Here is a 24,839-nt window from a genome sequence, read left to right as displayed (position 1 = left end):
TTTAGGCTGTATGCTTAGATGAAAAGTTATGGGTTTCACAGTTTTAGGGGACGATATGGAATGAAAATGTTTGCTAATCAGAAAAAAAATTACGCTTCATTCCATGTGTTTTTGTAAGTTAGCATTCAGTTCCTCATTCTTTGTTCAATTTCGCACTTCTCAACACATTTTGAACTGACTGAGCATACAGTTATTACTTCTGCTTATTAATTGTACATTTATTCCTCATTCATTTGTTCATTCTTGTGTGTATGTGTGAAAGTGAGAGTATTGATCTATCTATCTATCTGTCTATTGCTAGACGCCCTACTCCCATAAGGGGTGGTCACAAACAAATCACCTCCATGTCGCCCTGTCCCCTTCCATTTCCTGCCCTGTTTCCAGCTCACCCCCCACCCCTTATACATCTCCACTCCATCCCCTCATCTCATCCTTGGCCTCTCCCTCCCTCCCCCCCTCCACATCACTGACACTCTCCTTGTTAGTCTCTCATTCTCCATCCCCTCCCTATGGTATTGATACCAACAATAATGTATTCCATTAATCCCTTCATAGCCACCGGCCTTGAACAACACTTTACCGTACTGGTGTCAGTGACATTGAGTGAGGGCGATCTTTAAAAAGCTGCAAAAAATTATGGGATGGGAACGAAGGTCACTGGTATGTTTACACTACACTACTCTACCATCCCAAGCAGTCAGGTGGTCACTTCATCTCAGATGTTTTCGCCTGTATGTTTACATGTTAATGTAACATGCACTGTAATTTTATTAATGCTTCATCAAATCATAGGGTGGGTTTAGGAAACTAAAGGGGGCGGGAAAAAAATATTGTCACGTAGGTCAGACAAGTCTTTTCACATTGGTAAGAAAAAGAAATTTATTTTAGAACTTTGGAAAAGCCATAGAGTGCAGTGTAGGTTCAATTGAATATCGGCAGCATCGCAGCGGAGGAGTACAATGGAGAGTAAGAGAGCCTCCATCTTCCTGCTGCCAGCCAATGAAAACTCTGCATTAGAATTCTCCCTTCCCTGCCTTAGCCAATCAGAACTCTTCTACCCCCAACCACTGCTTCTCCCCTCCCTACCCACCACCAAACACTTCGTGAGCTGCTGGGCCCGCCAACTGTCAATCCTCCCTCCCTCCTTCCCTCACTCAACACTCCACTGCTTTCATACTACAGTACATATACAGTATAACCCCATTCTTTCTGTATATTTTATTTCTTTATTTTCTTTCTTTTGTGATTGTGGCTGGAGGTTTGATGGCAACAACTGTCTCATGCAGGATAATAATGTACTCTTAGCCAGAAGAAAGGGTCCTTCATGCCAGGTAGTGTCAAAGATTTTATGCATTTTGCCAGATACCATTTTGATTCAGCCATTAGCTGTGCTGAATAATGTATGCTGGGTAGTGCCAAGACGGATGATCAGGAGTTTACTGTATACAGTTTGCTCGCACAGTGCACGTGATCACACTGCGCGAATTGCATAGTACACAAGTGACCAAAAATCATAACCAGAAAACTTTGAATGTGCAAGTTTATCCCACAGTACACGAGACAGAGGCAAAAAGTGGCCCAAAACTGCTATTTTCTCTGCCTGCGTGACACCCCCCTTCCTGCACAACACACCCATGTTGACGTAAATTTGCAGAACTTCCCGGGCATTTTGCTGTGCAACGTGGGTGTGGGATGAGGGGCTGTGCCATTACAGCCAAGACTCACGCACTGTGTGGATACACCCTCTCAGGTTTCCCTGTCGTGTACAAGGGATTATTTTTTTCTTTCTTTTTTCTCCATAGTATCATGCCTCCACCATTACGAGTGAAGAAACTCCTGACACACACCACTAAGATGGAGATAATCAGGAGAAAAGGGGACGGCCAAGGGAATTCTGCTAACGGCAAAGCCATGGACCTGGCAGAATCTACAGTGAGGACTATTTGGAAAAACAGGGAGGCCATCAAGAGGCTTGTGAAGACTTACGGGACATCAGAGCTTTACGGCTGTTCCCATGTGGGTAATCATGCGATAATTCTGATGGAGAGACCTTGCCACCCTCATTATGAGAAAGATGGAAGGTGTGCCACTCAGTCGTACATACATCCAGGACCAAGCCAAGCTCTTTTACAAGGCAGCATCTCACAAGTTATCTGTGGACAAACCTTTCAAGGCATCAGTTGGATGGCTGCACTGTTTTTTACAACACAAGGATCTTCGTCCGTCAAACTGTTGGGTGAACAAGCTTCTGCTGATGAGGTAGCCATAAGAGAGTATCCTGCAATATTAAGGGCAATCATTGAAGAAGGACAGTATTGTACATCAAGGACCCAATCTACAACGTCGACGAGATGGTGTCAACGGCAAAATCAGCCTACATTGCAAAGGAACAGAAGCAAGCCCCTGGTCGCAAACTGGACAAGTCAAAGCTGACGGTCATGCTGACTGTCAACCTGTCTGGGAGCCACAAGATGTGGCCTGTTGTCGAACACACAGCTGCACACCCTAGATGCCACAAAAACTTCACTAATATGGATGCAAGTGGCTTGTAGTGGTACAAGTCTGCTAACGAGTGGATGACTGGCATCGTCATGGCTGAGAGGGTGATGAAAAGATGCATCCCGGACGCCAGGGCCAAGTGTCGGGAACTTGGCATCCTTTTCAAGATGCTATTGTTGTTTGACATTGCACCAAGTCACCTGCCCTACCTCAAAGATCTTCACAAGGATGGTCATGTTATTTTTCTGCCATCTAGGACAATGTCACTCATGCAGCCACTGCTTCAAGAACTGATCGCCACTGTGAAACATTTTTACCACCAACAGGTGTATGACTACCTACGCTGGAAGATCATCATCATTTTCATTTAGCGTCCTTCTCTTACCAGTGCCGGGGTAGGACGTGATATGAGTCGTCTCCATCTATCTCTGTCCTCCGCGTCTTCTTCTCTTATATTTAAGTGTCTCATATCTTCCATAACCACTTACCTCCAGGTTCTCATTGGTCTTCCCACTGGTCTTCTTCTTTCTACTTCCAGCTCCATAGCCCTTCTCAAAATGTTATCTTGCTCTCTTCCGCGCACGTGACTTAACCATCTCAGTCTCATTTTCCAAATTCTATCCTCGATGCTCTCCACTCCACATCTTCTTCTCACCTCCTCGTTTGACACTGTCTCTCCACTTAACTCTTGCTATATGCCTTAGCATCCTGTGATCACAAGTCAACAGGAGCCTCTCCAAATTTGCAGTTAGTGCCCATGTCTCTGCAGCATACAGCAGCACAGGTCTGATGCAGGTGCAGTAAATCCTTGCATGGTGAACCAACATTATCCCCTGGTTCACTAACAGACTGGCCAACTCTCTCCACTTTCTCCAGGCGCTTGTGATCCTGGTCCTCACTGCCACCTCTGCTCTGCCATCACAGCTCATGATGTCACCAAGATAGCAGAACTGGTCTACCACCTCCAGCACACCACCCTCCACTGCAGCATCCAGTGGTCTCACTACTGGCCCTCATGCTGGGCACCTGAAGTTCTCTCCAGCTCTCCTTACGTTCCTGAGTCCAGAGCATCTACCATGGCACCACTTTGATCAACCGGAACACCACACAGAGTTGACACCTACTCCCCCTCCACACATGCCACATGGATACCTTCCTCTCTACAGTCTCACTGCTGGCTCCCTTCCTACCACCATCAACTTTGTCTTTGATCTGTTGACCTTCAGTCCTCTTGATTCCATCTCTCTTTTCCAATCCTTAAACATCTTCACAACTTTCACCTCTGACTCTGCCGTCAACACCAGGTCATCTGCATACATCAGCTGCCATGTTGTCATGTACCGCATCTCTCGTTGCCTCCCGCATCACTAGCACAAACAAGAGGGGGCTTAAGGTCGACCCTTAGTGAACTCCAACTCCGATGCCAAACTCCTCCGACGTTCCTGCAATTACCGTCTCTCTCGACCTTGACTTTGTATATAGAGCCATCACCAGTGCCACCAGTCGCTCGGGCACCATCTGCCTCCTCAGTGCCCACGCAATCACTCTCCTTGGTATCCTGTCGAAAGCCTTTTCCAGGTCCACAGATATGTGAAACAGCTCCTTCTTCTTGTCTCCATACTTCTCCTGCAATTGTCTCATGGTGAAAATGGCATCCAGTGTTGACTTGCCCTGCTGAAATCCAAACTGGTTCTCGTCAGTCTTTACAATCTCTCTCAACCTTGCCTCCGAGATATTCTCCCAGACTTTCATACTGTGCTCCAATAGCCTCACTCCTCTATAGTTATCACATTTCTGTGCATCTCCTTTTTCCTTATAGATGGGAATGGTGTAACTTTCCCCCTACTGTCCTAAACATGTTCAACAACTTTTTCTCTCCTATGTCTCCAGCTCCCCTCAGTAGTTCACTGGTGACTCCAGATGGGCCTGAAGCCCTGCCTCCCTTCAGTCCTTTTAATGCCTTCTGGATCTCTTCCGTTGTAACCTCCTTTATCAGTCCATCAGCTTCACAGTCCTCCTTAAGCTGATATTCATTCTCCTCATTCAACAATCCCATGAAAATACCTCCTCCACCTTTGCTTAATGTCTTCCTCGTCCACCATGATGTTTCCATTTTTGTCTTTTATGAATTTTGCTCCACTGATATCTTCCTCATTTGTGTTGCAATTCTGAACATGCTTCTCACTCCCTCTTCACTATTCAGACTCTTACTCCACTCCTGCCGTGCTTGTGCCCTTGCTGCTGCCACTGCTGTCTTGGTTTGGTTTGCCTCCTCTCTGTAACTTCTTTTACTTTCTTCTGTGTTGTCTCTCTGCCATCTTTTAAACACTTTTATTTTTTATAGCCTCTTGCACCTCCTCATTCCACCACCAGGTCTCCCTCTTCTTCTGTATTCCTTCACCTATCACTCCACACTCTTCCTTTGCTACCTCCGTTATTGTATTTCTCACTTCGTCAGAACTGTGATATTCATGAACCAATCTTTCAGCAAGCTTTTGTTCAAATATTCTTCTATTTTGTTCCTTCATCTTCCAAACTCGAATGCTCTTCTCCCTCTTCTTTCTCATCTTCCTTTTCTTTTTCACTGTTATGTCAACACAGACCAGCCTATGCTGAGTTAGGCACTCCTCCCCTGGTATAACCTTACAATTCTTCACCTCCACTTCCCGGAGTTGGTATCATGGTCAAGGAAGAACATTATTGAGGACATAATAGAGGTTGTGAGAACGGATGATAGAATCATGATGATCATGGTGGTATGGGGCAAAAAGCTAGCGCTCATTTTCTCAGTTTACGCTCCCCAACAGTGAAGACCAGAGGAGGAAAAACGCATATTTCTGGAAAAGCTTTCTGACTGTTTGGAGGAGGTACCAGAGTCTGACATACTTATAGTGGCAGGAGACATCAATAGCCATGTAGGAGCAGAGACAGCAGGCTTTGAGGATGTTGTGGGTGGATATGGATTTGGTGTGAGAAACCCGGAAGGAGAGGAGATGCTAAGGTTATGCCAGTAGTACAATATGAGATTGGCGAACACCTGTTTCAAAAAGAGGAGAGAGCATCTCATGACATTTAAGAGCGGCGAGATGGAATCACAGAGTACATCGTGTACAGAACGTGCCGCATTTGCACCTACTTCACCTCCACTCCACCAGAGTTTGTATCTCTCATCTCCTTCGAACATGTGCGCTCCCTGTCCTTTATATCTGACCTCCTGCAGGCAACAGATGTCCACTCTCCTTCTAAACATCTCCACCACCCCTCTGCCTCTCCCCACCAGTGTTCCGACATTTACTGTAGCCAACCTTATATCTTGCTTTAGCATCTCATTTTATTGTGGCCTGGGTATTTTTCACTCCTTCTACCTATTTAAAGGCTGCCAGGGACTGGGGGCCATTTCTTCGTTTCCTTGACTCATAAGAAAAGCTGAGGCATTGGTTTTACTCCCCTGGATGCGCATCCTAACAGGGAAAGGGTGCATTGGTCCACTGGCACCACCGGAGACATTGATCATCTGGCAGCACAGTCTTCACTGAAGACCCCCAGATGGCCGCCACCTCCACCAGGGCAGAGCCCCTACGCTGTGCACCCCCCAGTGTGGGGTACCTACGCAGGAAGACCGATACACAAGTGGAACTTCATGCCCTAGAAGTAGACATCGACTTAGATACGGACGACACAACAAAACCGGCACAATCCCTGCCAGTAGTTGAACCGCCACCCGCCTCAGCCAAGAAGTCTGTTGTGGCAATTTGGGGTAATTTTTCAGTAAAGGACACAGTTGGCTTCATCCTGCACACCTGGGATGTGATAACCCTTGCAACGGTGAACCATGCGTGGCAACTACTTGTGCCTCACTTATGCATGAACCACGGGATGGCCATTCAACCTCTGGTTGAGGCAGAGACAGCCACACTGATAGCAGCACAAGCCGTACCAGGCTTCGAGGACGTAACGTTGGCGGACATACAAGAGGCGCACACTGCTACCGAGGAACAACCTCTCCAGGAAGTGTTGCATCGGGTAGATAAGGCTGACACTGAACCTGAGGCCACGCAGGGTCAAGTAGGAGAACCTAGTGTGATGGAGGGCAGCATAGAACTGTCTGTGTCGGGGATAAGCAAGATCCTTGTGGCAGTAGATAAGCACAAAGAAGAACAGCAGGAACAGGAAATCTGCCAGCAAAGAAAGGAAGAGGGTCTCGTTAATATCGACAAAGCCTTCTGCTTCTGCACAGACAGGCACAGGCAGGAAATTAACAAAAGGAAGCAGACGCTTCTGACAAGTTACACACGGTAGCCTCAAGAAAGTGAAAGTGAGGAACCAGCTACATTGTCTGATCCAGTTCCTGTAGAGGAAGAAGATGGTGCAATGTCAGTCTTGTCAACATTGGACTTCGAGAGGTTTTTGGCTGAAGTGAATGAGTTTGAGGCTTGTGGGGAAGGTCCTCAAGAGGAGTCTAGTAATGAGTGTTGGTGTGGTGAGTGGTGCAGCGGCTGGTGTGGCTGGGGCACCCTAAGTGTGTTGCCGCACCTCAGAACCCCTGCTATTTAAGTCCATCTGGCCCATTGTCTTTTGTTTTTAAGGTGACTGACCATATTTTTGTAAACATAGCAATATCTGTATTATATACTGGTATCCTAGCCCCGGGCTCCTACGCTTCTCATGGGGCAATGTAGGATTGGATGATGGCTGGATGGACTAAAAAATGAGCTACTTGAGAGGAGCATGTGGAGTGACATGGAGGGACAGGTTGACGAATGAAGAAGTGAAAGAAGGTTGTGGGGTGGATGTGGATGTGGTTGAGATTAGGAGAAATACACTGAGGTGGTTTGGACATGTGGAGAGAATGGAGAATGAAAAACTGAATAAGGGGGTGTATGTAGGTATGGTGGATGGAGGGAGAGGGAGGGGAAGACTGAGGATGAGGTGGAGGGATGGAGTTGAGAGGTATATATGAGGGAGGGGGGAATGAGTTGGGGGGGAGGGTAGTCAATTGGTGAGTGACAGAGCGACTTGGAGGCGTTTTGTCTGCGGCCACCCTTTGCGGGATTAGGGCGTCGGGCTATAGATAGATAGATCTAAAAAATTTTCCCTTTATAGTCTCTAAGATTAATAAAACCAAGGTTTGAGGGGGTCCCACTCATATGTCATTTTTCCCATAAGATTATGTATTCACATTGCATAAGGTCATGGACTGCCCATCCATTCATGCACTGTGGGAGTGAACTTTGTATATATATATATATATATATATATATATATACACTTATACAGTAGGACCTCACTACAACGGACTTCAGTAGACCGGAATTCGCTTTTTTTGGAGTCAGGGAGCTGACCGGAATTATTTCTTATACATCAGGAAAACTCCGAAAATGCTAGAAGCAGTCCAGACTGCCTAATGTCAGGGTGGGGCAGCCATATTGTCCGCATGGTTTGTGTGTTCGTGCGTTGGTTGGTGGCGGGCTGGCGGCATCACTATTATTCCCCTGTGCTTAACCCCAGTCAACCCATATCATTTCCCCCCACGTCATTTCCCTGAAAGTCCCTGATACACTGCTCGACAGAGAGGAGTGATAAGTGAAATATACAGTCAAAGTGAACATGTCCGTTTGTAAGATGATAAAAATTAAGGTGTATAAAGTGCACAGTACAGTACAGTATTTGAAAAATGCTTAAAATTAAATACACCACACGACATGCAAGGTAGAAGCTACACCTATGATTCCTGTCCATGATTCAGCTCCTGCCTGTGAAGAGACTCAGGAGGATGATTCACTGTTCCTTGACGATGACCCTGAAGATAATGGGTAATGATTTTGAAGGATTTGCTCTGAAGGATCCTTCACCAGGTGCTGAATGATGATAAACACCCAGCAAGGTGGGAGAGTAGAGCAGGGTGAGCCAGGTGAGTTGGAATGGTTACGTAAGAAAACATTTTTGTTTATTACCTCTGAGTTTTATTGTGTCCAGGCCTTGCTTAAATTTTACTGTGTTGTGCGATAAATTATTTACATTGGAATTTGAGAAAAAATTAAGGCAAATGGGATATTGCCACGAGTCAGAAGGAACTGGTGGAAGTGAAGCAAGATGGTGGCCATAATGCTTTTCATGATTGAAAATATTTTGTGTGTTGCATATGGCCTTTATCGAGTCTAAACCTTGCTAAAATTATACTGTTTTATGCAACAAATTATTTTAATGGTATTTTAGAAAAACTAGGAGGCAAACGGGATATTGCCACAAATTAGAAGGAACTGGTGGGGTGAAGCATGGTGGTGGCTTCTTGTATGAAAAATATCTTCCTGTGTGTGTGTTACATATGGCCTTTATCGAGTCTAAACCTTACTAAAATTGTACTGTGTTATGCAATAAATTATTTATAGTGGCATTTGAGAAAAGTTAACAGGCAAATGGGTTAATGCCCCAAGTTAGAAGGAAATGGTGAAGTGGAGAAGGATTGTGGCCATAAAGCTTTTCATGTATGAAAATATCTTAGCAGGGGGAATTCTGTATGTCGCATTTTCCGGAATGGCTTGGGCCCCAATTAGTCCATTCGAGTGAGGTTTTACTGTATATATATATATATATATATATATATATATATATATATATATATATATAAGGAGCCTCTGTGGTACAGTGGTAGAGTGTGCCTCTCGCATGCTGGTGGACGCGGTTCGCCTCCCGCCAGAGTTGTAAAATTTTGGGAAGCGTTCACCGAGCCACTAACTGCATTGGCGGACATAAGGGGTACTTTGTTTGAACCAGTGTCGCATACTGGTACTGTATGCTTGCACTCAGTTAGCCTAGGTGGGCTGATTACACTTGGTTCACACACTACACACACATCCAAAGCCACTCCAACATTACAGTCACACTCACAAGCACTTCTCACCCTACATACAGTCTACCAGACAGCCTAAGCCACTGGGTAGAGATACATTGACCGCATCATCCCTGCTTCGGTAGAGATAGGCTGGTCCTGCAGTGGATACTCAGCAGCTGATTATATATATATATATATATATATATATATACACAGCATATATATAGCTCCTACGCTTCTCATGTGGCAACGTAGGATTGGATGATGGATGGATATATAATATACAGTAATCCCCGTACTATCCGGACTGCCACTTTCCGGACGCCCCACTTACCGGACATTGTGGGCCTGGACCTTTGGAACCCGAAAATGGCCAAAAAAAAATTAAAAATCCCCCCAAAATCCAAATTTTTTCCCACCCGTAATTTGAAATTGCTGCACAGCACCAACCAGCTGTTTACACCATGGCCCCTTCACCCCTTCCTTCCTCCCCCCCTCCCCCCCTTCCCTGTCAGGGTTACCATTTGGTATTTTTCATTACCAAGTGTGGGCCAATTTGGTAATGAAAAATTCGTTTGGTAAAGAATCAGAATAATGCATATCAAACGGATTTTTCACGTATGAGGATACACAGGATGGAGATGGTGGATTGTTTGCTCTGTCTGATTAATCTACTAGCCTACATGCATGAAAATAATCAACATGCTGTTAATTATAAGAAGAGTGATTACATGTATTTCCACTTGTATATATAATTAGTGAAGAATAAATGCTAGCTTTACGAATTTGGTAATGAAAAGTTAAATTTGATAATGAAAATTGAGGAGTTTGGTAACGTGGCCGAGTTGCGATCTGCAACCCTGCTTCCCCCTCACCAACAGTTACTGCCTAACTTCGATCGCGAGTAGATGCTTATCGCAATGGATGCTACATGTGTTTGTTTTTTGTGAATAAACAGTGAATAAACTACAATAGCTCGCCAGTAGACCACACGGGAATTTACAGTGTTGTGCAGTGTTAAGAAATTAGAATTTAGAGTGCAAAGGATTAACTGTGGAGTGCAAACTGGCGGTGGAAACTGAGGTGGTGCAATTAACGGAATGTGCAGTGTTAAACAATTGTAACTTACAGTGCAAAGAATTACTGTAAGTGCAGCACAACACTGGATTACTGTACATGTTTCAAGAGCATTTTCACCACTGCCAAAACCTTTGAGAAGGCAGCCACAGATGTGCTGTAAGTATGCTGGCTGAGGTACAGTCACTTGTAATTCCTCATTCTTTGGTTCCTTTTCATTTATTTCATGCTTTATGTCCATTATTGGTGTGAATAGGGTCTTAAATAGGTTTAGATAGGTGCTATGCATGTCCGGTAGGGAGTTATTTAGGTGACTTTCAAAGTTAGGCTGGGTTAGGGTCTCTAAGTACAAGTCCAGGAGGCTGGGGCCCACTATTCGGATGGGACCACTTTCCAGACATGTCTTTGGCTCTATTACGTTGGATAGTAGAGGGATTACTGTGTGTGTGTATATATATATATATATATATATATATATATATATATATATATATATAAGTAAGGTCCCGGGTTACGTCAGAGTTCCGTTCCTGAGACATGACATAAGCCGATTTTGAACGTAACTCGAGTTTTATACACTACGTCGTATGATTATACTTACTGCAATGCATCTTACAGATTTTTCAACCATACATTGCATACTATACATGTAATAATCTTATAGCAGGTATGTATAAGAAACATAGTCTTTTGAACTGATATTTATTGAATAAAATATAAGTTGTACTAGCTAAGAGTCTTTGTCACATTAGCTCACTCACTGCGGTAACAGCACTTCTCATTGTCATGGCAGCAGAGTTACGCCACCACTGCCTCACCCACAACTGAGTCTGGCTGCCGCTCCCTCACTCTCCCGTCCTTACACACGTGCACACTGCCAACACACATTTTATTCCTATATTCAAGCACTTTTCATACTTCATCATACAATAAAGTTTACTGTAAATTACTGCCGTAAAATATGAAATAACATCATTACCGCACGATAATGTAAGCATTTCTAACATCAAGTTTGATGGCTTTTTTTTTTTTCCTCACTCAGACAGCAAAATTATTTCAGTGATAAAATGACCGATTACTGTATGGTACTGTAATAAAAGATGCATACTATGTGTCACTACATACCTTCTGACATCAACTTGACTCGTTACTGGGGTTGCGATGTGGAAGGCACTGCATCAGGGGAGTCAGGGACTGGATCAGGGGAGTCCAGGGCTGAAGCAGGGGTCCAGGGCTGAAGCAGGGGAGTCCAGGGCTGAAGCAGGGGAGTCTGGGACTGAAGCAGGGGAGTCAGGGGCTGAAGATAGGGAGTCAGGGGGTTGACGATGAGGATGAGGTAGCAACTGGTGGTGAAGTTGTGGCTCGGTGTTCAGTTCTCTTGAAAAACTGGAGAATTGAAGACTGCTTGGCGGCATATTTCTTTTCGTCATAGATTTGACGATAACAGGACACTGCATCCTCAATTCCCCTGTACACTTTGGCAAACCTCTCTGCATTTGGGTCCTGATCTTCAAATGCAGCCATTGCTTTTTCTAGGAAGTCAAAAGCATATGCCATTTCCTTAATCTTAAACTGTCTTAGCGGTTCTGCCTCATCACTTTTTTCATCATTTTCCATTTGTTTTCCTAGGTATAGCAAGTCTTCATTACTCTGCTCTTGATCGTGTGAATCAACAAGTTCATGTACATCACTCTCGTCTATGTCCAGATTTAAATCATTTCCAATTTTCACACAGTTGCGCTTGACTTCATTTATACTGTCTTCATCAAATCCTTTAAAGTCATTTACGAGGTTAGGGCACACTTTTTTCCACACTCCGTGCATACTTGTCTCAGTCACTTCAGCCCAACATTCTCCAATATTTTTAACTGCCTTATAGATGTTGAAATCTTTCCAGAATTCTTTGAGTGTTACTTTACCATTTTCTGTTGCTCGTATTGCCTGTCTGAATGTTTTTCTCAGGTAGTAAGCTTTGAATGCTCTTATTACACCTTGGTCCATGGGTTGTAGGATTGATGTGTTTGGTGGCATAAACACAACTTTTACATTAGGGTGCAACTCTGTCAGGCTCGAAGGATGACCAGGAGCATTATCAATAATGAGAAGAGCTTTGAATGGCAGATTCTTCATAGCACAGTACCGTTCAACCTCTGGCACGAAACACTTTGAAAACTTGTCAATGAAAATTACACTAGTCACCCAAGCCTTTAAATTACTTTTCCAATAAACTGGTAGGCTAGCTTTAAGGATCCCCTTAAGAGCTCTTGGATTTTCGGAGTGGTACACGAGTAGCGGTTTAAGCTTGAAATCGCCTGCGCAGTTTCCCCCCAAAAGTAGCGTTAGGCGCTCTTTGGATGCTTTGTGACCTGGCATGGTTTTTTCTTCTTTAGCAATATAGGTTCTGTTAGGCATTCGTTTCCAGTTTAGTCCCATTTCATCAACATTAAAAATAAGTTCTGGAATGTAGCCTTCCTTCTCAATCAACTCCTCCAACTCTTTAACGAATGTTTTTGCTGCTTCGTCATCTGCACTGGCTGCTTCTCCGAAAATTCTTCTGCTGGTTAGGTTTGCACGAGCCCTGAAACGAGTAAACCAACCTTTTGATGCCACAAATGTCTCGTTGGTCTCACTTTCCTCACTTTTTTCTTTCTTAAGGTCTTGGTAGAGTGTGCGTGCTTTTTCACAGATTAACTGTTCACTCAGGCATGCACCATTGATTACTGTCCTCAATCCACAGCATTAGCATCCGTTCCATCTCAATCAACAGTCCCGATCTTTGCTTGGTAATCACAGTTGATTGCATGGGAGTTGCACCTTTAATGTGAGTCAAGATACGTTCCTTGTCTTTGAGGATTGTAGCTACGGTAGTACGGCTCATCCCTAGCGCACACCCGATTGCTGATGCCTTTTCTCCTTTCTCATTACGCTTAATAATATCGAATTTTTCACGTAATGTGATGGTCTTGCGTTTCTTGGAGTCGTTATGGTCACCAGGAAGCTGTCTCTTAGGCATCATGGAATCAGGATGGCGAAAAACACAAGAAAATGACGGTATCACTGTATCAGGCGGTGGTAGCAGTGAGACTGAGAGCGATTGTTGGTAGTCAAGCGTGAAGCGGGAAAACTCCAGTGACATCTCGCGGTACACAGCAACACTTTAAAACCCACGCTTTACGTATTTTTTCTTTATTTTCTTATATTTTAAAATTTCCTCTCATGGACCGACTGTCGTAGCCTTGAATTGACGTAAGTCGATACTGACATAACCCGGGACCTTACTGTATATGGAGCCTCTGTGGTACAGTGGTAGAGTGTGCGTTTCGTACACGAGTGAGCCAGGGTTCGCGCCCCGCCATGGTAATAAACTTTGGGAGGGTTCACCTGGCCACTTACTGCATTGATGGACACCAGGGGTGCTGTGGTTGAACCAGTGTCGCTTACTATAAAGTATGCTTGCACCCAGTCGGCTTGCGTGGTCCGATTACACTTGGTTCACAGACTACACACACATCCAAAGCCACTCCAACACTACAATTACACTAACAAGAACTTCTCACCCTACATACAATCTCTGCTAGACAGCCTAAGCCACTTGGTAGAGATACATTGGCTGTATCGTCCCGACTTCGGTCGAGATAGGCCGGTCGTGCAGTGGATACTCAAATGGCTGATGATGATGATATATATATATATATATATATATATATATATATATATATATATATATACACACACACACACACACACACACACACACACACACACACACACACACACATGCAGTAGAAGTCCTAATCCGAATCGCAGGGGACTGAGTGTCTTTCAGACTATCAGGGGGGCCATTTGAAAACATTAGAAAAATGAAGCAGTGTTAATGCCAGCCTTAACATATGGATGCGAGACTATGGTGTGGCATGAAAATGAAAAGTCAAGAGTAAGAGCTGTGGATATGGGACTGCTGAGGAATGTATGTGGAGTACAGAGGGTGGATAGGATGCGAAATAATGTGATTTGTGAAAGATGTGGAGTGAGGAAGTCGGTGGACACCAGAATCAGAGAGAGTGTATTGAGATGATGTGGTCATGTGGAGAGAATGGATAACAGTAGAGTGGTGAAAAAGGTATATCTGAGCGAATTTGAAGGCAGGAGGAGGCGATGTAGGCCAAGGAGAAGGTGGAGGGATGTGGTGGATGTGTGTGTGAGGAAGAGAGGTTCGGAAGTCGGTGAGGCTCGGGAACTGGCAAGAGAGCGAGCTGGGTGGATGAATGTTGTGAAGAGAATTGCATGGTCAGGGATTTGGCACCCCTTTTTAATGCAACAGCATCCGGATTGATACAATTGGATACTTTTATGTGAAGCTACAGATCGTGGTGAATATTGTTGGTGTATCCGATAGAGCCAGGATTCTGGGGGCTTGAATGATGAGTGAATGGAAGCGTGGCCCATTGGATTGAGCAGATTTGGGCTGTCTGGACATTGCTACTCCTCACCCTGGCCTGGGGTGGGAAAGGAGGTTTAGATGAGGGTAAATTATGAGAAATATGTACATGATCATTAAATAAACACTTATCATGGCATAGGTTATTGTTTTACTCATCGGAAATGCATAGAAGTATAGATAAATAGCTGCCGGCAGGTACATCCAAGTCCAAGGGCAAGACCAAGCCAGATAAATCATTAGGTAAAACCCAGAAAAATGAGAAAAAAGCCCAGAAAATTTCAAAACATTTCTCCTTGACAAATTCGGAGTATTTGGATTTTTGGATTATACTTGGATATGATAAGGTTGTCTGCCCATTAAGTACAGTAAGGAGAAATGTTATCTATGTGGCATGCTAGTTAGATGGTATTATGGTTGGTAGCGGTAAGGAAATGCATTGATAAGTTGGATAATACTGAACTTGATGGTAGGGGAAGAATTTAATCAAGGGAGAGTGAGGTGGAGAATGTAATGTCTTTGACAGCAGCCAACACACAGTGATACCCACATGTTATGACATACCTTCATTTGTAAGTGTGGTGGAATTCACTTCAGATCCAGTTGTCCCTCTTGGTTTGTATTTGCATGCAGTGATATTGATAAAGTAGTACCCAACAGCTGAAGTAGATTAACTTTGGGAGGAAACAGAAATTTTTATATTTTGTTTCATATGTTTATTTTTCCTGGTTGCCTCTGTACATGAATTGTAACATCCTTTAAACAACTTTTAATGCTTCAGGTTGGAGATGGTACAACATCAGTGGTAGTGTTGGCATCAGAGCTGTTAAGAGAGGCAGAGAAGCTGGTGGCTATGAAGTTACATCCCCAGACTATAATAGCGGGGTACCGACGTGCCACAGATGTTGCAAGACAGGCACTCACGAATGTGGCCAGGGACAACTCTGCAGACCAGCAGAAATTTAGGCAGGATCTCTTGCAGGTGAGCCTCGCTTTTACTTAACAGAGAGAGCGCTGTATGGTAGAACCCCCCTAACTCTGACCCTGCTTTACATGAACAGAATACTGTATATGGGCAGACAGATTCAGTGTAACTCAGATGAATATGAGTTACGTGAAATACAGTAATCCCTTGATTACCCAGATATTCATTATCCAAACATTCCATTACGTAGATGCTGTGATCTGGCAGTATTAAACCATTATACGTACATTTTTCTGTTTTGTCCAGTCAAACAGAAAAATGTGGAAATTATGGCCGCGCAAACATTTTCGCCCACCTGGGCAGGAATATCCCAGTGATGCTGTGCTGTCTGGCTCGATAGTTCATGCATCATCCACTAGAGACCCCCTCGGTCGTTCCCAATTCCCTCCCGGTGACCGTGTAGTGAACAGCTACCCTCGGACAGCTGTTATGGCGGGGCACATGGTGGCTTTTGTAGTTGTTCCCAACCCTATCAGGGTATGCCACTTGACCACACAGGATGTACTGTGCAGTGCAACAGCTTTACCAGTTGGAGTGCAACAGTCCGAGTCAAGGAACTTGTGGGTTATTCAGTACAATGCTCTGTGAGGAATCATGAGTGTTGATGTTGATTTTATTCTAGTTTATTTTACTGTACTGTGATTTTATTCCATTTTACCCTTATGTTTTGTGTGCCTGTTGCATTTTTCTTGTGTATCCATTTTTTTTTCATGTCATTTCAGGTGCAGCATATGGCCCTGCAGTGGTTATTACTTGTCTGTCATTGATGGGTGTGCTTGACTGTGGTACTGTAATTGCATGGCTGTTGTTTGTAGGTGTGCTTGACCAGATAGTGTAGTGTTAAACAACAGGAACAAGTGCTGTTCAGTATACTGTAGTGGCCTTTTACAATGACTTTCAAAGTTAGGTTATGTACTAAAGGGGGCTGGGGAGAAGTCCATTATCCAGATGGATTCACTTTCAGGACATTCCCTTGGCTCTGTTACATCAGATAATTGAGGGGTTACTATAAGCAGCTCATGACTTAGACAACCACGCTCCCGATTGCAGATAGATTCTTAAAGTGAATGGCTTTACAAATAATTTTACACCCAAGATGGTGGTAGGTGGGGGCGCTCACCATCCACTCACTCCATGTAGTGCTGCTCTCGGGTGTCTTCTCTTTCCTCTCGTCCTTCCTTCTTTTCTTCCTTCCTCTTCTGTCTTTCATTATTTCATTCTTTCCTCGTCCTTCTGCCTACGGATGATTTTACACTCCCTTGTCTGTCTTTCCTTCCTTCATTCTTTTCCTTCTGTCTGTGGGTGACTCTCCACTGAATGACAAGCCAGATGGTTTCTTGTCCACCAGGAAACCAGTTACTACGCTGGGGTGGTAACCATATAACCAAATTATGGCATTTGGTGGTTTAGTGGGTAGTTATGGCACTCCAGTCGGACTGAGCAGGTGAAGGTTTATATCCAAGGCGTGGTTGGGATTCATTGCTCATGTAATGCCACTCATGGATGAGTGAGGCTGGTCACTCTCATCATAAATGTCAGGACCAACTTGCCTAGTCCTGGGCTCCTACACTCCTCCTGGGGCAATGTAGGATTGGATGATGGATGGATGGAAAGATGTAGATATGCAGGAGTGATTACTAATATGACTTTAAGTCTTAGACAGATTGCCCCCAGACCTAAACAAAAGTCTCTCTCTATGGAAGAAAAACTGAAAATCCAGAAAAAACTAGACAAACGAGCATTTGCAGCCCAAATGGTGACTGAATATTAGATTTCCAAGTAATGTTGTCAGATATAAGGAAAGCTAAAGACAGACTTTTGAGTAGTGCAGTCAAGTTTGGTGTTAGCAGTGACTAATCTTATGTGATTTAGAAAGCTAAATTATGAAAGTTTAGATGAAGCTGTTTGAGTACCTGGATACAGTGATAGAGAGGAAAATGTGTAAAAGAAGTAGAAACTAGAGTGACACAAGGAAGGAAAATAGTCTTGATAAGAAACAGGACTTGAATGTTGCAACTGCATGAGGCTTACATGAAAGAGTGTTTGTGCCAGCTTTAACATATGGGTGTGAGACTGTGGTGTGGCATGAAATGAAAAGTCAGGAGTAAGAGCAGTGGAGGTGGGACTGAGGAATGTACGTGGAGTACAGTGAGATGGATAGGATACGGAATAATGTGATTCATGAAATGCAGGATGAGGAAGTCTGTGGAATCAGAGAGAGTATACTGAGATGGTATGGTCATGTGGAGAGAATGGATGACAATGGAGTAGTGAAAAAGATGTATCCGAGTGAATTTGAAGGAGGGAGGAGGTGAGGTAGGCCAGGAAGAAGATGGAGAGATATGGTGGATGAGTGTATGAGGAAGAGAGGTATGGAAGTTGGTGAGACTTAGGGACTGACAAGAGATTGAGCTGACAATGGAGTAGTGAAAAAGATGTATCTGAGTGAATTTAAAGGAGCGAGGAGGTAAGGTAGGCCAGGAAGAAGGTGGAGAGATATGGTGGATGAGTGTATGAGGAAGAGAGGTATGGAAGTTGGTGAGGCTTAGGGACTGACAAGAGATTGAGCTGACTGGATGAATTTTGTGTGGAGAAGCGCATGACCAGAGATTTGGTACCCCCTTTTTAATGTGATAGCATTCAGATTGACTATCGGATAGGTATATGTGAAGCTACAGCACGTTGTGAAACCTTTTAGCCTATCATATGGAGCCAGGATTCCGTGGGCTTGAATGATGAGTGAATGGAAGCGTGGCCCATTGAATAGGAGCATTCGCAGTAAGGCACAGGTACTACATACTGCCAGAGTTTTTAATTTTCAGTCATATTTTGTGGGCAGTCCAGAATGCTCACATACAGGGTTTTTTTTCATAATAACATTATGTACAAAGTTTTCTCATTCATTTAAGGTGAGCCCTGTGCCTAATAATGAGGTCACAAAATACTTATGATGTTGTTCGAATGCTTTGTGATGTTGGCCATATACATCGAGATGAAGATTTGTCAGTTTTACACATATGTATGAATATTTCTTGATTTATACTTTTATTCAAATACTCTCAGTGGTCACCAGCAAACGCATTAATAGAAAAAAAACTGTTTCACCAGATAATCGCTGCCAGAGGTACGTCATGCTCAAGAGATCAACACACAGCCACATGTTTTCTTATATGTTTCCCTCATTTTTCTTCTTATTGGTTCTTTCTTGGCAGATGGGAACTTGAGACAGCCTCTGACATCTTTCACACCTAACTTTCTTGTTATCTTCTTTCTTGAGTCCGATCTGCAGTCAGCCACAGCGCATATAAAGTGTGTCATAGTGAATGTTGACAAAGGCCTGTTGACAAACACTTGTATACCAGGCACCTTGATACTCTGGAGCCGAGAATGAATTCAGCATATTTTTTTTTTTTTTTTTTTTTTTTTTTTTTAAGTGGATAAATCGGCTATTTTGACTTGACAGCAGTATCCATGACTTTATGAGTGTGTGAGTTCAAATTAAGACGGATACTAATATAGCTTCTTAGTCATACTGACCCTTATTTATCCTATACATAACAGCTTCTAGCAGTGGTTATAATGGTTGGTATTTGTGAAATATAAGCCTTATTATGCATATCATCTCTAAACAATAATACATTAGACATACATTAACTATTATTTGCTTCTCAGATAGTAAAAAATTTCTGCATATACATATGAGTTGAGAGATGACTCATAGATTCTTTGCTGAGTTTGTTCCTGTGACCCTGCAATCTTTGTCCATGGGAACTGCAGTTTCTTTGACGAAAATCTTATTTTTTTCTTTTAATACGTTTGCTGGTGACCACTGGAAGTATTTGAATACACGTATAAATTAACCCATACACGTACCAATGATGGGCTGGGCCGTCATGTGTTTGTCAGTCTCTGACGTCAGTATGACGACTTTGCCTGTCATCTGATGTAATCTCCAAAGAAATATTTAGGGAGTCACCATTTTTGTTGGATGACGGGCAAAAGTGGGCGGAGCTAAGCCTGCCACAGCTGGTGTGTGTGTGCTCACTTGTTTTGCTCAGCTCAGTGTGGTATGAGGTTCCTCCCAGGTAGGATGTCACCTCTTGACCTCCAGCTGAACACTTATGCTCCTTTTTCTCGCGTATATGTGCGGTGTTATTGTTGAAGAAAATACAACAAATAATGCATTTTGGAATGGAAATTTATTCTGCTATGTATTGAAGCAAAAAAAAAAAAAAATTTTTTTTTTTTTTTTAAGGAAAGTGTAAAATTTTACCATGTCAGCTAAACTCTGCTCACTTTTTTTGCATTTTCTTTTGTATATATTGTATTTTTGAACAATGTACGACAGAACAAAACTCTTCATCTTCAGCATGAGACCAAAGTAGCCTTTCTATGATGAACAGTAACTTTCCTATGAGTGGTAGAGGTAAAATATCTACGTGACTGTTCTGAAAGCTCTCAAGCGAGAGTTACGCGCACAGCCAGAATTTACGCTCACCCCTTTACGGGATAGGGTTAAGAAATATTCGTACATGTGTATAAGACTGATGAATCTTCATCTCTTGACGCATACTGTATAGCCAACACCACGAAACCTTCGAACATCACAAAATATTTTGTGACCTCATTATTAGGCACAGGGCTCACCCTACATGAATGAGAAAAATTTGTACATATTATTATTATGCAAAAGCACCCATATGGGAGCATGATGCAGTGCCGGCAAAATAAGATTGGACATTGACAGTTTTGGCAGTATTGTGTGTAGTATCTGTGCCTTGTTTTAGGTTTAATGCAGCATCTCCTATTGGTGGTGGGTTAGTGCCCAACCCCATAAAAGGAACTAACTAAACAAGCAAATAAAGCGCCTTGGACCAGGACGGACCCTACTTTGATGATTAAGGAACAGACAAAGAACATTCTGAGGGTGGGAACGTGGAATGTGAGAGGAGTGTATGATGAAGTGAAAGAGAGAGAGAGATTGTTCAGGTGATTAAGGATACAAGACTGGATATATGTGGATTGACCGAAACTAAATGGAAAGGTGAAAGGGTGAGAGAATGGAAATATGGTTTAGGTATTTGTGCGGGAGTTAATGAGAATGAGAAGGCAAGAGAGTATGTCTGATGATGAGCAAGAAGTGGAAGGAGAATATAAGAGAGTATGGAACAGTGGGTGCAAGGATTGTTTGGGTGAGGATAAAAGTATGTATACAAGCGTGGGCGATTGTATGTGCGTATGGTCCGACAGAGGACCGAGTGGCAGGAGTGAAAGGTGAGTTTTGGGCGAGAGTAGAAGCATGTATGGACAAATTTGAGAGGAGCCAGAGAGTGCTTTTGATTGGAGACATGTTTGGCAAAGTTGAGAATGTATGAGTGGATGGAGTGGTTGATCAGTTTGGTGTTCCAGCTGAAGTAGATGGGAATGGTAGTGCTTTGGTGGACATCTGTGCTGGTAAGGGGTTGGCAGTAGCCAACACCTACTATCGGCATAAGATGATCCACTGGTATACATGGAGAATAATGAGGAGGATGGATGGTGAACTTGTTGAACGAAAGGCAATGATAGACTACGTATGTGTGGATGAGCGAATGAGAAGACAAGTGTTGGATGCAAGAGTATGGAGAGGGTGCGGGAATGGAGTCTTGGACCGTCATTTAGTGATGGCCAAGGTAAAGTTGCAAAAAAAATGGTTGAAGAGACGAAGGGGAAGGCAGGAGGAAACAGCTCCTGTGAGAAGAGTGGAGAATTTGCAAGATAGTGGGAAAATGGCAGAGTATAAGAGCATAGTGGAAGAAAGATTGGGAAGGTATGAGCTAGAGCAGATGGAAGGGGTGGAAGACGTATGTAAGATATTCACGGAAGAGATAGGCACAGCATGTGAGGTCGTTTGTGGAGTGAGGAGGAGATGAGGGGTGTGCAAGGGACAGCATGGTGGAATGATGAGGTGAAACGAGCTGTGGAACAAAAGAAGAAGGCATATAGTGAATGGCTAGCGAGTAGAGGTAGGGGAGAAGATGAGAGAGAGAAGAGAGAGGTATATGTGAGCAGAAGGGAGGTGAAGAGACTGGTGAAGGAGAGTAAGAAGAAAGTGGATGAAGAGTTTGGGAAGAATCTGATTGTGAAATGGAGGGAGAGTGTGAAAGGGGAAATAGTAGGGGAGTGAAAGATAGGAATAATAGATTGTTGGTGGAGAAGAGAGAGAAATTGAAGAGATGGAAGGAGCACTTTGAGGATTTGTTGATTGTAGAGAGTGAGAGCAGTGCGAGTATAAGTGGTTGGGGAATGGCTGGGAGAAGAAGAGACAAGAGGAGGGAGGAAGAGATCAGTAGGGTAGTGGAAGCAATGAAGAAGATCAAGATGGGAAAGGCCCCAGAAATTGATGGAATGTGTGGTGAAATGCTGAGGTATGGGGGTGAGATTGTTGTGGAGTGGATATGGAAGTTGTGAAGATTTGCATGGGAAGAGAGAAGGGTTCCAGAGGACTGGAAATCAGACATAATTGTTCCTTTATACAAAGGAAAAGGGGAGAGAGAAGTATGTGGTAACCATAAGGGTATTTTCCTTCTTAGTGTGACTGGTAAAATATATGGTAGAATACTCATTAATAGGGTTAGGCATATGACAGAGGAGCTAGTTGGAGAAGAACAAGGGGGATTTAGGAAGGGAGAAGGGTGTGTAGATCAGATATTTGTTCTAAGATGTTTAGTGGAGAAGTATCCAGAGAATGGAAAGAAAGTGTATGCTGCTTTCATGGACTTGGAGAAAGCTTATGACAGAACAGATAGGCAAGGTATGTGGAAGGTATTAAGAATATATGGAGTGGAGGGGAAATTGTTGAGTGCTGTGAAGAGTATGTACGAAGGAGCTAGGGCTACGGTGCGAGTGGATGGTCAGCTGAGTAAGTTCTTTGATCCCAGTGTGGGACTGAAACAGGGTTGTGTGATGTCTCCATGGCTGTTTATTATATACATGGATGGGGTTGTAAAAGAGGTGCATGGTAGGCCATTGGATGTGAGGGTGTCTCTAATGAATGAGGGTGAGATTTGGAAGATTCCAGTGTTGCTGTTTGCTGATGAGACAGTATTATTGAGTGAAGATGAATGGGAGTTGCAAGGTTTGGTGAATGAGTTTGGGACAGTGGTTGAGAGGAGGAATCTGAATGTTAATGTTAACAAAAGTAAAGTTATGGTGTTTGAGAGGAATGAATCCACAGAATGTACAGTGAGGTTGGATGGTGAGGATATGGAGAATTTGAGTGCATTCAAGTACTTGGGTAGTGTGATGAGTAAGGACAGAACTTTGGGGGATGAAGTGCGTGAAAGGGTACAGCAGGAAAAGAAGGTTGTTGGTTCACTGAAAGCAGTGATGAGAAATAGGGAGGTGAGTATGGAAGTTAAGAAGTCACTGCATGATAGTATTGTGATTCCTACCCTGACGTATGGAAGCAAGGGGTGGACCTTGCAAGAGGGGAACAAATCAAGAGTGAGAGCAGTGAAAATGAGTTACTTGAGAGGAGCATGTGGAGTGACATGGAGGAACAGGTTGACGAATTAAGAAGTGAAGGAACATTTTGGTGTGGATGTGGATGTGGTTGAGAAGATTAGGAGAAATACACTGAGGTGGTTTGGACATGTGGTGAGAATGGAGAATGAAAGACTGACTAAGAGGATGTATGTAGGTGAGGTGGAGGGAGGGAGAGGGAGGGGTAGACCGAGGATGAGGTGGAGGGGTGGAGTTGAGAGGTATATGAGGGAGGGAGGGGTGAGTTGGGGGGAGGGTAGTCAAATGGTGGGTGACAGAGCAACTTGGAGGTGTTTTGTCTGCGACCTCCCTTTGCGGGATTAGGGCGTCGGGCTATAGATAGATAAGTAGATCTCCTATTGGGCAAACTTGGGCTGCCTGGATGCCACTACTCCTCACCGTGCCTTAGGGTGGGAAAGGAGGTCCGGATGATGATGAATGAAGGAGATAGATGAAGCCGTATATAAATGGTGCCCACAACCAGTATAACGCCTTTGTCAGCGAGGTACGTGTGACGCCATTTAAATCTGAAAGCCTTGAAATGTTGTCTTACACCCCAAGGATGCCCAGAGTACAGTAGTCCCTCTAATATCCGAACGCCCAATATCCGAACATCCCCACTAATCGGACATAATCTTCCCGGGATCCAATATTCCCAAAATGGTCTGAAAACCGCAAAAAAATTGGAGGGGGGGGGGAAACGAATTTTTCTCGCCCTAATTTGAACTTGCCGCACTTGGCGCGGGACAGCTTTGTTTTGGCGCGTCATTCCTCCGACGTCCGATAGAGCGCTGCTGCATCCTCCCCACTTTCCGTCTGTCTCTCACCGCGAGTGCACGCTCGTCGTCATGGCTGCCCACGTGCTTGCTTTTGTGGTGGTGCATTACCTGCTCCAGGCACTCCTGCTTCTCTCGGGCGTCTTATTAGTGTGTGTGATGGTGACCCCGCCGCCTGAGAAGAGGAAGAGAGTGGTGTTGACTCTGGAGAAGAAACGGGAGATATTGGAGAAAGTAGATGCGGGGTGGTCTTCTTCCCGCATCCTCCTCGAGTTCAACCTGGCCCGATCTACTTTGTTCGATATCAAGAGATCCCAATATAAACTCATGCAGTACACGGCTGACTTCTCGTCGAGAAGCAAACGCAACATGGAGAGGAAGGTGATGTTTACTCCCAAGTTTGCTGAAATCGACCGCTCCACGTTGATTTGATATCGACAGCAACGTGCTGCTGGTGTGATGGTACGTGGTACAGAGCTGAAGGCTGCTGCTGAGAAGTTCGCCAGGCTTCACAACGCCCTAGACCTCAAAGCATCCGAGGGTTGGCTCTTCGCGTTCAAGTTATGGCATGGCCTTACCAACCGTAAAGCTCATGGCGAAGCTTTGGACGCTAACGAGGATGGAGTTGACAAGTTTCGGCACAAGGCGAAGGGCTTGATCGACAGGGAGGACCTCACTCTCGGTCAAGGCTACAATGCTGACGAAACT

The 24,839-nt window shown here is 44.0% G+C and overlaps 1 protein-coding gene across 1 annotated transcript in view; it reads left to right on the top strand.

The window, feature by feature from the left end:
• CCT2 (chaperonin containing TCP1 subunit 2) overlaps window positions 1-24,839 on the top strand; it is a 221,640-nt gene that overhangs the window by 38,509 nt on the left and 158,292 nt on the right. Inside the window, exon 4 of the mRNA XM_080275729.1 lies at window positions 15,628-15,828. Coding sequence (XP_080131855.1) covers window positions 15,628-15,828 — 201 coding nt within the window. The remainder of the gene's footprint in view (window positions 1-15,627; window positions 15,829-24,839) is intronic.

This window comes from Coenobita brevimanus, chromosome 62 (assembly GCF_032717465.1).
Source record: "Coenobita brevimanus isolate Jiangsu-jjx chromosome 62, ASM3271746v2, whole genome shotgun sequence".
Taxonomy (NCBI): domain Eukaryota; kingdom Metazoa; phylum Arthropoda; class Malacostraca; order Decapoda; family Coenobitidae; genus Coenobita; species Coenobita brevimanus.
Note: the sequence above shows the minus strand (reverse complement) of the source record. Positions and strands in the feature narration are given on the sequence as shown.